Consider the following 14,818-nt stretch of genomic DNA (forward strand, 5'->3'; position numbering starts at 1 on the left):
ATGTTTCTGACTCCATTTTACTCTCTCTCCTATCTCTCTTATTCTCTGTGATTTTACTATAATCTTTATATCTGATAGCTGTACAATTGCGCCGGCAGGGTCTGTGATGATTTGTTAGGGGCTGGTTACTCTGACCGAGATGAGTCGGCCAGGGTGCAGTATAGCACCGATGAAACATACAACATTCCTCTAGTTCTTTAATGCTTCTCTTCCCCTAGCCCCACTCATGACCCCAGTTCAATCTTACAAATCAGGCTAGAGTGGAGTGTGTACACTAGTCCAGATAAGAGCTCTTGACACACAGGATCCATGACAGATAAACCCCTCAGGACCAATAATGAGAATAGCGACACCAATGGGGTCAGGGAAGGTGGAGAGAGAGAAAGGGGGAACCCATCGCATTGATCGACGTACAAACCCTCCCCCTCAGAGGGGTGAACAGCAGAAATGTGGGTGAAGGGAATCAACAGATGGTGTAAAATATGAAAATAAAAATAATTTATAAATTATCAAGGGTTCATGAGGGTGGGAGAGTGGGGGATGGAGGGGAAAATATAGGAGCTGATACCAAGGGCTCAAGTAGAAAGAAAATGTTTTGGAAATGATGATGGCAACATATGTACAAATGTGCTTGATACAATTGACGGATTGTTATAAGAGCTGTAAGAGCCCCTAATAAAGGGATTGATTTAAGACTTAAAGGGCTGGTGTAAAAATGAAATAAGATCATCTGCAGGAATGCATGCTGGCAACTGTAACGTAGCGTAACTGTGAGTAGCCTATCATCCTTTCCCCCATTCAACAGGACCTTCTAAGGATTTGCCCATCTTTCTAACCTGTCTAAGCATCTTTAGATCCTGATTCGGACATGCAGCGTATTCGCTAGTTCTCCCAGATGCATGATGAATTTTTCTAATTAGAAATTGTGTCTATTGCATAGTCAGTCAATGAATATTTATTGAAGAATGGTGGATTCGAGACACTGTCGCGTATGCTTATTCTTCTACTAATCTTTAGTTTAGTCCAACCAGAGCTCTCTCTTGATCAGCCTTCCTTGAATTCCTCCTTTACTGGATACTCATTGTTCTCCTACTTAATTGTCAAGGTATTCATTCTTTTTCGATAGAGCCATATCTTCCGATTGGTACATTTTCCTTCTAGTGAGATTTGATTGTTTGCTTTCATGCTGTTGTGCCAGGGTCAGACAAAAAGTATTGCTTGGAGCGTTCTCGTTCATACCTACACAAACTTGTTCCAAATAAAGTGTGTTTAGACTTGCCCCAGCAGTGCACAAATCTCTACAGACAAGTTCTTTCAGTGACATACTCTTGTCTGGGTTCCTTCATAAAGAATGGGACCTTCTCTTTATTCTTTAATGAAGCAAACGTATGTGTCACAGAAGAATCCCAGTCTGTTTCAGCTTTGCTTTTCCTCCCCTCACAGCCTCTCAGACCGGTGCATAGATCTGATGGGCGAGGGATCTGGAGGGAGTTTAAGACTGTGACCCTCTCTCAAAAAAAACCCAAACTTTATTTATTTATTTTATTCCTTTTGTTTGTGGAATATAATGTAATAAATTATTGTTCTTTTCCTTTATTTCACCATATAATAATGGGATTGTAAAGTATTTGTCTTCATTAGATTAACTTTGCTAAGCATAATGGTCTCTAATATTGTCCATGTCTTAAGGCATCTGACAGACGAGTCATTATTTTTTAAGGATGTATAATATTCCACTATACGACTGACTATGCTAGAGTTTGCTTATCCATTCTTCTATAGGCAGAGTTTTTTAAATTTTTCCATCGTTTTGCTATTATAGAAATTTCTGCAATAAACATGTGTGCATACATCTGTTCATGCATTGTTCTTTATTTCTTTAGGGCATATCCCAAGTAGAGAGAGATTGCAGAATCATAAAGTATTTGCATTTCTTTAAGGAATCGCTATACTGATTTCCATCATGGCTGTAGGATTCTCCAATCCCTCCAGCAGTGTATGAGCATCCCACTCTCTTCAGCTCCTCTCCAACATTTATTATTTTGTTTTTCTGAAATTTTTAAAGAGTGGTGGTGTGAGGTAGTATCTCATGGTTGTTTTAATTTGTATTTCTTTTACTGCTAATGAACTTGGATATAAGAATGGAATACTTTTTATGCCATGGGAAAAAATCTGAGGTCAGAGCTAATAGTACATTTGTAACAAAACTCAAGTGAACATCTTCCCAAATCACTAAATGTTTGTAACAAATGTACAGGAATGCTGCCCCATGTGAAACAACCATTTTTAGATGGATCAGGAGTTTCAGGGGAAGTCATGGAAACCTGACGGGTGAGCATGACAAGACCATCATCAACGTCAATGAAAAAAGAAACTCTAGCACTTGTCTGGAAACTAGTGGAAGAAGACCACAGAATTACCACTGATGTGATAGTTACTGAGTTTACAATCTCATGTGGTTTGTCACTCGCAGTTTTAAGTGAACATCTGGGCCGCAGCAAGATTTCTGCTGGCTAAATGCCAAAGCGCCGAGCTGATCTCTCCATCAGCTCTTTAAGCCAGATTGAAGCTAATGAAGATGACATTATAGACTGAATTGTAAGTGGAGATGAGTATTGAACTGACCAATATTATCCAGAGAACAAAATGTGATTGATCAGTTGGCCTGGTTCAATTCAAGGCACAGAGGCCGGCTCAGAAGAGTACGGTGACTGTTTCCCAAGCTCCCAAGAGAATATTGAAAAGGAACACGATTAAGTCCCTCAAGGGTGCCAGGACTGTTGTTGTGCCAGGGTGTAAATCAAAGAGCCCAGACTCCTTTGGGGGACAGATTAGAAAGATGGAACCCCCTTTAAAGTAGATGGCCCTAGAGAGAGGATATGTTGTAAACCAATACCTTCACATTTTGATATTTTTGTGTTCTATTATTTTTGTAGCAATAGTTTTCCATTGGTACAAAGCAATGATGTTTTCTATTATTTCTGTAGCAGTAGTTTTTCACTTATCCTCGTACTTGTTTCCTGTAAAAACCCAATGAGGTCGATTGGAATTATAAAAGTTTTAAATATTTCTAAGTCACCATGAGTCAGAATTGACTGGGTAACAGAGGGTTAAGGATATTTTTGGTGACTTTGAAGCAAATTGGCATTTCAGGATGTCTGGCCTGACTGGTAGCTATGTGTCTTATTTCAAATAAAATTCCTAGAGAAATGGGATACTTTTTTTTTAACTGTAAACATGAAGTCGTCTAACTCGTATGCCAGAGGATGTTTGCCTCGTGACATTGAACCATTAACTCTCTGACTGGCCATTCCTTCCCAGCCTTGGGGGTTAAGAGTCCCGAGTCCCAAGAATTCTTTTGTAGTCTGACAGACACTTGCTTCTACTTAAGTGGTTTCTCTGCCTCAGCAGAACCTGATGGAGATTCATTCTGTTTCCGATGTGGATCACTTACCCAGCTCAGAAATGACTTGACAGTGACTATATTTAGACTGAAGAGGAATCCAACTTTCTGTAGAATGATGATATGATATGATGATGTGTGTATATGTGTATATACCAAATCTTTTTGACAGGCAGGGCAAAGAATTTTTCACTTTGGGAGAAAATGTTTCCTCTTTTATTGGTTTTGGCCACTTAAATGCCAGGTTGGTTTAGCTCAGGGCTTTGACCTTCTTGACCCTACCCCATACAGAAATCCATTCCAGATGGATCAGGGCTCTAAATGTGAAAGTTAATATAATCCATTTTGTGGGAGGAACACTCATGACCTTATCACACTGTTTATTGAAGAGAACATAGAAGTGCTAAACATAAGAGAAAAAAATGAATAAAACCTTTTTATCATCAAAAAACTCCATTAAGAGACTGAAATGGTAAGCCACAGAAAGATTTTATATATATAAGCTATACATCCAACAAAGGACTCATACCAGAACACATATTTTTATAGGTTCACAAACCAAGAAGCCAGAAATCAAATAGGAAAGTGGAGGAAGGACTTGGACACTTTACAAGAGAGGTGTCCAAACGACCAGTAAGCATATGAATACATTGCTCAACTAGTCATTAGAGGAAGGCACAGTCAGCTGAATGGCTACAATGGAAAAGACTGATCACAGCAAGAGGTGACAGATATTTAGAGCAACTGGAACTCTCTATCCCTGCTGCTGGGAAAGAAAATTCACTCCTTTGCCGTGAAAGTCATTTATCCAACATTCTAAGACGGACAATCCTCCTACTCAATGATTCTCCTCCTAGTTGTGGCTCCTGCAGATTACTGTACCAAAATAGCTCCTAGAATGTTCATAGCAGCTATTCGCTATAACAAAAGCCCAGAAAATACTTAGATCATAGAATGGAGTGCTATACAGCAATGAAAACAAAAGGATCTCATTCTCAACGATATGTATGAATCTCCCCAAAGAAACTATACACAGAATAGTACACGCAATTCGAGTCTGGGGTACATGAATGAAAGACTCCGTGCTGTGCGAAGTCAGGTTATTGGTTCCCCATGAAGCATGAAGTGACTTAAGTGATTAGGTGAGGGTGCTATGGTAATGTTCTAGTTCCAGAAAAGCCTATGTTAACCTAATTTATAGAAATGTTGCCAGCACTAAATTTACAATTTGTGCATTTCTTCCTATGCTTGTTAAACTTCATACCCAGTAAGTGGATTATAAAAGAAAAAAATCAGACTTGGAAAATGTCAAGCCATTCCAAAGTTTGTGCAATTATTGGGGTGAGCCGCTGCAGAAAATAGGAGTCAAAACACCAACCATGCCTCACCCAAACTGTTACCATGGGGCATTGACCCTGGACCCTGCTTGCAACATAATAAGTGTTCAGCTTGGCTCTGCGGCTCCCCAGGAAAGGCCAGGACACAAGAGGAAGCTCGTCAGCGCATCACAGTTCATCCTATCTGAGCATTCCCCGAGTATCTCTCAAGAGGCAAAAGTAGAAATTAAACAACCGTTGTGAGAAATCTTTTGAAATGTTCTTACTGGTGTTTGACTCATCCAAACAGGAGTGCAATTATTAGTAGCCTGATTTGAGAAATCATTAGCAAAAATACTTTTATAGAAATGGGTAAAGTTGGCAAGACAGTCTTCCCCCTCCCCCAACACGCACACACCAAAGACTCTTTATCTGAAGGAATGAATGTAAGGCCGGCGGAAGCTGACGTTACCATGCACAGTCTTGCTGCTACCCCCAAGAGGTTCTAATCAAGCCTGGAGCTCTGATTGAAATGCTAGGTGCAGAAGTGGGAAAACTGATTAACAAAATAAAAAATCCAGAGTGTTTCCCATGCAAACAGTCATCAGCGTCTCTTCTGTAATTATGTAGCCCATGAATCAACACAGCATGCCAGGGTTCCGCTCGTGGTGTAAATATCTTAATGACTGAGATGTCTTTAACCATGAATAATTTATATCTGCATGATCCATTTTTCTCCACCATGCTTGACTTCGGTCGAATAAACTAATTTTCCATCAGGGGATGGGCTCTTGATGATTTCCTCTTGATTTCTTTAATGTTTATTTTTCTTACTTTGACACACTCCATTTTTTTCTGCCCATGTATTTTTCTTAAGTAAGCGTGCCCCCATCTATCCACCCTGTCTGCTTGCTTTGATTTTCCCAATGCATCTTGCTAGACACCTTGGAAGAAAGCCCAGGCTTTTGGGTCCCTCCTTCCCACCAGGCCTCTGTGGCAACTAGGGAAACAGACTTAATGCCAGAAAACGTCTGAGCTTCTTGATGTGGTGGTGGGAAAGCGTTTGTTGTGCAAAGCAATTGCCAGAGAAGGCTAATGATCAATTAAACGTTAGCATTTGTAGATCCCCTTTGGTGATAAAAGAAGCAACTGCCACATGGGTAATGCCGGAAATCAGCACTTGCTAAAGCAGCTTGGTTGTTTTCCTAGACTCTATTAAAATAAAGGCAGCATGCGGAACAAGCTCAATCTTAGCTAATAAGCACATCGCAACTCTCCCACATCTCTACACTCAGCCCGCTTCGTCCCCAGTATTAGCAGCGCTAATACTGCTTCCTTCATAGTCACTATAGTCTGTTGGAAAATGAGAATTGCCATTCAATAGACAGGGAGCTTCAAACACCGTTAGTCAATCTTTTGACACTTAAAACGAAATCGTATTGTGCTTTCAGGAATAACAAAGCAAAACACTTTACCCAGCAAATTAGGCTCCCGTTTGACAATTTCCATACAAGTGGGTCAGTGATCTTTTGATCCCTTTGACATGCTTGAGTAATGTGCCTAGAGACCTGAGACCACAGCCCGCTAGATAACTCTAGTTGGGTTATTTTTTCATTCTAAGCACTTAGACCATTCTGCAGTAAAGTAGGTTTTATTCGGAGGAGAAAAAATGCAACCATCTCATGTTCTGCAGTTAAAGAAAAATAATCACAACTACAAATGTTATGAGATACAGCAGAACATACTTCCATATTGGAATTCTGGAGTTGCACTGACCTGCCCTACCTTCTTGACATGATATCCCAGGAGGTGACGGAAAGACAAGGATCCTATCTTTTTATCTTTGAGTCCCCAGTACCTATTGATGTGCTTGGCCTTCAGTAAGTGTATTTCTGTTAATGTTGTTTCATGTAGACGGCTTCATTTATACTTAGAATAGGAAGTAGTAAGAAGCGAGGGTGGACATCTTCTCGTAGGGCTAAATATAAATTAAGCAATAGGCTACCACCAGTCTACTTTCTATAAATGCTATAGATTTGCCTATTTGGGACATTTCATATAAATGGAATCCTGTAACATGTTGTCTTCTTTCATGTAGCATTAGGTTTCCATGGTCCAGATAGGTGCTTTTGAAAGAGCACACTGGGTTGGGGAAGGAGGAAGACTTGAGAATACGTAGGGATAGCCAAGGATAGTAACTGAGACTGACACGGTGATCATGGAGATGGAAAGAAAGAATGAAATTGAGGGAGAAGATTGGAGTCAATGATCACGCCTGGGTTTCTGGGCTGTCGATGGAGTATTAGGCTAGACAGTTAGTGGGAGAAAGTCAATTGGAGAAGAGCTAATCGAGTGGGGTGGGCTCATTCTTTAGCTCCAAGCATGTTATGTTTGACTGAGCTTTGAGACAGCCAAGAATCGTTCCAAGTGGCCCTTGGGAGCTGAGAAGAATGACATGGTTTAGAAAGATGAGCTGAAGAATGATCATCTCGTAAGTGAAGACTCGTGACCAGTGAACTGCTGTCAGTAATCCCGGATCGTCTTTACATAAGATTGCCTTCTTCCTCCCCTGCGCAAACAGCCAGGTGAGAACGTTGAGGGTTTGCCCTGGAAAAGCCTTCACAGGAGAGCTTCTTAGGCAATGGGGAGAGGACAAAGGTGGGAGGCCGGCCCTCACAATCTGCCTTTACAAGGACCTATTGGAGTCCTGGTAGCGTAGTGGGTATGTGTTGGGCTGCCAACTGCAAGGTCCGCAGTTTGAAACCCCCAGCTGCTCCTCAGGAGAAAGGCGGAGCTTTCTACTCCCATAAAGAGTTACCCTCCCAGGAACCGACAGGGGCAGTTCTACCTGTCCTGTGGCATCTCTAGGAGTCAGCATCAGCTCCGTGGCAGGGGGTGTATTGCCATGGATATATTTTTATATCTGGGTGGGATTTTGTTTCTTTTCTCATTTTGATAAACACCAGTAGTGTAGAATCACTTTTATCTCTCAAAGTTTTTAAACAGGAGGCCAGTTCACTGTCCCTCAGACCTGTTGGAGGGCCGGACTATAGTTTAAACAAAAACTATGCACAAATTCCTATGCACACTGCACATATCTTATTTTGAAGCAAAAAACAAAACGGGCCAAAAACATCCGGCGGCCTGGATAAACATCCTTGCATGTGGCCCGCGGGCCCTAGTTTGAGGCCCTCTGGTTTTCCCTTCCATTCCTTAGTAGACAGTGAACTTCAGATCCTGGCTCTGGTGAATTTATTTTAAGTTTACAAACCTTTCCTAATTTTATTCTGCCTGGCCACTAACCTCTTATTGACTTAGCTATGTTCTCTCGCTCCCTCTCTCTCTGTAGGCTCATAGACGGTTGAGTCTCGAGGGCTTTTATTTGAATCCCTTCAGTTTCCAGATAAAGATAAAGGGGTGTGGGTGGAGGGTGTCTGGGGTCACGCGGTACCTTGGTGGCTTAGTGAGGACCACACTCCAGAGTGCCAGCTCTGAGCCCCGCTCAGCCCCACATGGTCCCTTCCTTATCTGTGACTTTCTTTTCTCCTGTCTTTGAATTTTGAGGATTTTCATTTGTTTTAGGAGAAACTCCCTCACTGCACTTTAATATCCCCAAATATTCTTCCTTCAACTTCTTAATAAGAAAAGTACTACTTCAAAATAGACCATTATTCTAATTTCCGTGTAGCTCCAGACAGAGAGTTTTACCAAACCAGCTTTGGATCCTCTCCCTTCCAATGAATGGCAGCAGAGGCCCCGGCACCTCCCCCCGAGCTTCTCGATATTCTTACTCCCCTGGTCTTTATTCCAAAATAATTTGAATCTTAATTCTTCACATAACTGGGATATTTAAATAATTTCTGAATATGCACGATAACCTCTTAAAATTCTGATGTTTAATCGTGATATGATACTTTTTACACCTAGTGTGTGTATTGCGTAATGCTTGATTATGGTCTTATCAAATTCAAATCTGCAAATATCTCGTCTGAAATACTAGCTGCTTAGACTAGAGGTTACGCAGTACATTGAGAGGACCACCTCCAGTGAAAGGAGCCATCAGGAATGCTGGAGTTTTACTGAACTGCTGGACCTTCTTGATGCAGTTTCCCAAGAGGTCTCTCTCTCTCAGGGGGCCGGTTCAGTTTTAACAGACTCAAACTAACACCGCTTCCATCTGATAAATGTTTCTTTCTCAAGAACTTGGGAATTTCTGGAGATGTCATTCCGGAAACTCGGGCTTTTTCCGTTGGGGGGCTCCATGTCCTTGTCTGCAAGTTGGGGGATGGCTTCCCAGGTCTGGGTTTGCATCCCAACAGAAGAGAAGAGAAACGAGGGCAGCGAGGGTACAGCCCATTCTGGGAGCAGATCCTGAAAGTGCCCAGTGCACCTCCACTCATTTCCCGTTGTTGGAAACTTGCTCACATGCCCACATCTTCTGGCAAGGAAGGTTGGAAAAATGGGTTTAACTCAGCATGGTGAACAAGGCCAGGGAGCAGCAGCCCTGGCTGAGTAATAATACACAACATTTCCTGTGGACAGATGACAGACATCACTCCTTAAACTCAAAACACAAGCATACTCTGCCATGGGGTAGATGCTGTCTTACAGGGATGCTCCAAGAGAAAGTGAGTTTCCAGGGCTGGAACACCCGCTGTGCGGGACTAGAAAGCCCCATCTTTCTCCCGTGGAGCTGCGGTGGGGTCCAGCTGTGGGTCTGCACTTAGCAGCCCAACGTGTAACCTCTACGTTGCCGGGTTCCTTCACCCCTGGGCACAGCCAAACACAAAGAAAACCTCCTACCAATTGAGACCGCTGGCTCGTCCTGCTCTCTGCACCCATTCTGTAGGACTCAATGATCTCAGTGTTTAAGCAACAGAGGGCATACAAGACACCCAGCCCTGGAATGGGTGTATTGTCGGCATGAAGGGCTTCATGCTTGGTTTGTTTAAGGATTTGTTTTGTTCCATCTTGAACAGATGGCTCACTCCATGGAATTTGAAACCTCGAGTTCGTGCACGCCTCCTGGGTGCTGCAGTAAGAGGACTGACTTCCTTGCTCACTGTTTCGGGGAGGCGCCTCTGTGATACAAATGTACTTGAGGAAGGACAAAATCATATTAATAAAGTCTCAAACAGCAGAGCAGCAGAAACTCCGAGGAAAAAAAAACATTAGAGTCCAACACGAGATGACTCAAAGTCTGAAGGTCGCAGCGTATCAATAATACTAATAGCCCACATGGATGGCACTTTCTAAATTACAAAATGCTTTATGCAGTGATATGACTGTAATAATCATCGGTACAGGTACTATTTTGCAGACAAAGAAGTAGGCTGAGAAAGTTTTAGCAACTTGGCTAAGGGGCCCTCACCCAAGTGGTGCAAACAGCAGAATGAAATGCAGGTCCTTCCTTGACTTCAAGTGCGGGCCTCCCTCCCTGTCCACCTCGGCCGCCTCTGAGCCGCAAGCAATGGCAAGAGGCTCCCGCCACCTCGGATGCGTCAGCCATTCCGGCAGGCTCTGGGGTGGTGTGATCAACAGGACACAGCCTCTACCTACACAGCAAGTCTCCAGTCTGGCAAAGATAGAACGTAAGGCAAACCAGCCTTGTGGTGGAGTCACGCACATGCTACGCAGCAGGAACACAGCAGGCCGGGGCCCCAGGAAGAGCAGCTCACCAGATCATGAGTCGGGCTGGCTTTCCAGAGGTGCTGACTTTCACCGAGTCACAAGAGCTGAGTCAGAGCTGCGGGCACCAGGACTGGTCCAGACCCCAAATAAAGCATGTGTAAAGTCAGCCCTGAGGGGAGGTCACCCGGTCAGATCCAGGATAGGGAGAAGACCCACGAGGTTTACAACCGTAACTCCACGTGCCCTTTCCTACTGACCATCCAAATCGAAGCACCATCCATCCACCCACCAATCCACTCAGCCACAGTCGGCTCTAATATACGTACTTAGCGAATTCTCTTAGAAACGTGGATTGAGAGACCTGGGATACACCAAGCACTATGCAGGGTAGAAAGATACATCGAGCGTTGTGGCAGCTAGGGGGAAGCGATATGCGATTGTACACAGACAACAAGCTGCCAGGGCTGAGGCACCCTGATACGAGGTTGCCACGGCCCGTGGGGATGCTTCACGGAAGGAAACCGACCCGTCTGGGATAAGATTGTTAAGAGGCCAACACCCAGCTTCCGTTTTCCTTTGCTCTGTTTGCTCACTTGATGTATTTTGTTTTCTGAAATTTGTCTTCCAACAGATTCTGTGGCGACAGCGTCCGGGCCCCTACTAGTTGAAGTTGCCAAAACTCCTGGTGCCAGCCTTGGGGTTGCCCTAAATACCTCGATGTGCTGTAACAAACAGGTCATTGTCATAGACAAGATCAAATCTGCAAGTATTGCAGACAGGTGAGTGCTGTACACACGTACCTCCTTGTCCGAGACTGCAGTGTGTGTATGTGGGGGGGGGCAGGGGGCGTAGGAGGGTGTGTTCAAACCAGCTGGTATTCAGCATAAGTAATATGAAGGGAAAATGGAATGACAAGAATGGAGTTTCTACACACTGTTTGAAGCCCCCTGGTGCATACACATAGACACACCCCAATGAAAAAGTGTTTTCTTGAAAGTTTATGTGTACAGTGAACCCTCGCCACTTTGCACTTCGACTTCCGCGGCTTCACTCTATCGTGTTTTTTGCGTAACAGCGCATGCTCTGTCATTACTGCCACTGATTGGCTCATACTGTACACGCTTGATGCCATAAATAAGATAATAAATAATAAATGATAATTGTAACGTCCAAAATGTTTTACTGTATTTTCCCTTTTTCGTTTAATAAATTGGGTAATACGAGTGTAATGGTGACTAAAGGGTGTTTTTTCATGTCCTCTATGCTCTAACTACGAAAATATTTGATTTACAAATAAAGAATCCTACTTCGCGGAATTTCATTTATCACGGTAGGGTCTAGAACCGATTAACCACGATAAACGAGGGTTCACTGTACGTTTCATGTAGGGAAACAAGATACTTTTGTGTCACTGAAAAATCCACCTACCTTATCAGCCAGCCCATAGTGTAAGTGCCACCTCCTCAGATGTTTGGCTGGCCCTTTAGCAATGGGAGGGGAAAGGGTGAATTTAAGGCAAGTGACCAAGCATTCTTGATAAAGGGTGGCTGAGTGTATCCGTATTATGGTCCCTGCAGTGATGCCCTGAGTTTTACCAAATTGTCAACAATTAAGCCCTGCCACTATGAAATCTCATACCTTTTCTGTTAAATGTCTGTGTGTAACATATGGAATCTTTAAAGAAAAGTCCTATGCTGTCATAGTCTGGCTCAGCGACAGCATAATCTTTAAGAGTCCCTTAAAGCATCATTCATTCCTCGGTCATAAAAACAAAATTCCTTTATCTTGAATTTTTTTTTCCCTAATGAAGAGTTTAGACTTATTAAAGTAGAGGGAGTGGCATGACTGTCTTCCACCTAGTAAATGGTTTTCCAGGTCCCTGTAAGAAAGCCCCTAGCTCTCACAGTGGAAACACTCAGAAGCACAAGAACATGAAGGCGTCTTTTTCGATGGAAAGGAAGGCTTGGGCCACTTTGGTCTTGAAGAGTCAGGTGCTCCAGCAGCCTGTCTCCCTGCCTGTCTCTTCCACCCCGCTTTGCCCCCCACGGGAAACTCCCACTGCTCAGTCTGGGCTCTCCCGTGTGCCAGGGTGCCCTCTAGCACAGTGGGCACGATTCTTTCCTTCTGTTTTCAGCTGTGGGCGTCTTGGGGGCTTGGGGTTTGTTTGTTGCTTCCCCCATCCAGCGCTGAGTAACGAGTGTAAGGAGCCCTCCGCTTGACTGGTACCTGGGGATGCTGACCACTGCGTTTGCTTTCCTCGGCTCTAGCCAGTCTCCTGAGGGCAGCATGATGGAGTAGCCGCCCCCACCCCACCTCCCAGCCCTCCCCGCAGAATCTTTCCTCCTGTAGAAGTGGCATGAGTCCCATCGCCCTTGAGGGCTGTCGCACTAACAAGTGCTTAACTGCGGAGGAACGAAGTGCAACACAGCAACACGGAGCTGGTCATCGGGGAGGTTGTGGGACAGGCTTCTAAGGGAGTATTAGCTGACTCTTCCCCAAGTCATTGCCATTCATACTTCTAATAGTTCTAGACCACCCTATTCCAATCCTGAGATTCTAAATATTTGCCAACTCATCCTTTGCAGCTATAAAATATTTAAGAGGAAAACGATCCCTGTAACATTCAGAGGAAGTTTGTTTTTCTTCTTTTCACCTCCTCCCAGCTTTCAGCACCAAACTACCCCAAGCTAGTCTTGGCAAAATGAGAGAACTCCTTGTCCTGAAGCTATCTGTGTTTTCTGCAACATTTTACATTCCCATGCCAGCCAGAGCACTTCGTAGGGACCGATGGTATTTGCTCAAACACTCAAACTCGTCCTCCTCCTTCAAAAAGTAATGGAAAACTGTGTAGGTTTAGCCACGATGGTCGAACGCACCACACTGGCCAGGCAGGGTGCTGAGCACCGCTCCTCTCTCTGCAGATGCGGGGCCCTGCACGCCGGAGACCACATCCTGTCCATTGACGGAACCAGCATGGAGTACTGCACGCTCGCGGAGGCCACTCAGTTCCTGGCCAACACCAGCGACCAGGTCAAGCTAGAGATTCTTCCCCATCATCAGACCCGCCTGGCCCTCAAGGGACCAGAACACGGTGAGGAGACGGGCCTGAGGAATCTCTCTCTGGTCCCTGCCCACTTACCTGCTTCCGGCAGCAGAGTTAGAAACCAGAAAGGCTCTGAGTTCATCTCTGCCTCTATCATTTCCCCTCAAAATTACACATTATCTTTGTTTTCGCCTCTTCTCTTCCAAATGCCTTTCAAGTCACACTTATTGTTATTATCCATCCCCAAATGGGGAGAAGACTTTTGTTTTGGGAGTGAAAAAAAATATTAGGTTAGTACTACTTAATATTTACATATCTGTTCGTAATATTTTAATAAATAATAATAAAATATTTTAAAGCCTTGGGTAGGACTGAACATTCAGAGAAATGATTACACTCCCTTTATCCATATTGAATTTTGAGTATCCATTGGAGGACAGCGAAAACTAATAGTGTCACTTGCACCTATTTTTATTTTATTTTTAGGTATCGCTATGCAGTAGATGTTAATAGCCCAACCAAAAATCCAAACGCACTGCCATTAATTGAGTCAATGCTGACTCTTAGTGACTCTATAGGGCTGGGTCGAACTGCCCCTGTGGGTTTCTGAGACGGTAACTCTGCATGGGACTAGACACCCTCATCTTTCTCCCTCAGAGTGGCTTGTGGTTTTGAACTGCAGACCTTGTGGATACCAGCCCAACACTTAATTACTCCACCACCAGGGCTCCTTAGATAGTAATAGCACCCCGTACAAATAGTTGGGGGGTAGAATTGTGTCAATTTACCAGAGTAACTTTGATGGGGCTGAGGGAACAGAGACCAGTGATTATCCCGGCTAACCCCTGTCCATGGGAGCATCAGAATTGTTGATGACATGTATTCAATAAAAGGTGTAAACTAAAAGAGTCTGCATGTTTGCCTCCTGGAAGCTCACATATGCTTGATGAGTGTTTTGACCCTCTCTTCCCCAGGCCTCCATACACATCTGTGAACAAAACCTGGTGCATTTTGATTTGACCCCCCAAATCAAATGAAGACCAAGACTCCAATGGGGGAGGGCAAGTAGGTCTAGGGGAGGCAGTCCAACTCCTATGCCTTCCCTTCCCTTAAATCGAGTCTGCTCCACCCACCGCGCCTCTCCCTTCCTTACAGCCCAAGGCCCCGCTGGCATCGTTAAGGTGGCTTAAAGGAGGCACATGCGTCTGTGTGTGTTTAGAGAGCGAGCAATTGGCTCGTGAACGGGAATTTCGCTTATGAGGAGATCATTTGTACGACATCTCTCCCACCAGCTATAACGCACTGTACAGGGTGGGGAAGAAGAAGAGAAAAAACATAGCAGAACCAGATCATTTTCATACTGAATGAGTCAGCTAGATGTACCCTTTTTAATTAAATGGAGCTTAGACAGCCCTGGAGCTACTG

The 14,818-nt window shown here is 44.0% G+C and overlaps 1 protein-coding gene across 1 annotated transcript in view; it reads left to right on the plus strand.

Annotated features, from left to right (window-relative positions):
• The window catches only part of GRIP1 (glutamate receptor interacting protein 1), a 232,348-nt gene that overhangs the window by 101,273 nt on the left and 116,257 nt on the right, over positions 1–14,818 (plus strand). Inside the window, exons 8-9 of the mRNA XM_045288907.1 lie at positions 10,982–11,129; positions 13,272–13,441. Coding sequence (XP_045144842.1) covers positions 10,982–11,129; positions 13,272–13,441 — 318 coding nt within the window. The remainder of the gene's footprint in view (positions 1–10,981; positions 11,130–13,271; positions 13,442–14,818) is intronic.

The sequence above is a fragment of the Echinops telfairi genome, unplaced genomic scaffold (assembly GCF_000313985.2).
Source record: "Echinops telfairi isolate 266 unplaced genomic scaffold, ASM31398v2 ScPeMD7_2;HRSCAF=8, whole genome shotgun sequence".
Taxonomy (NCBI): Eukaryota; Metazoa; Chordata; class Mammalia; order Afrosoricida; family Tenrecidae; genus Echinops; species Echinops telfairi.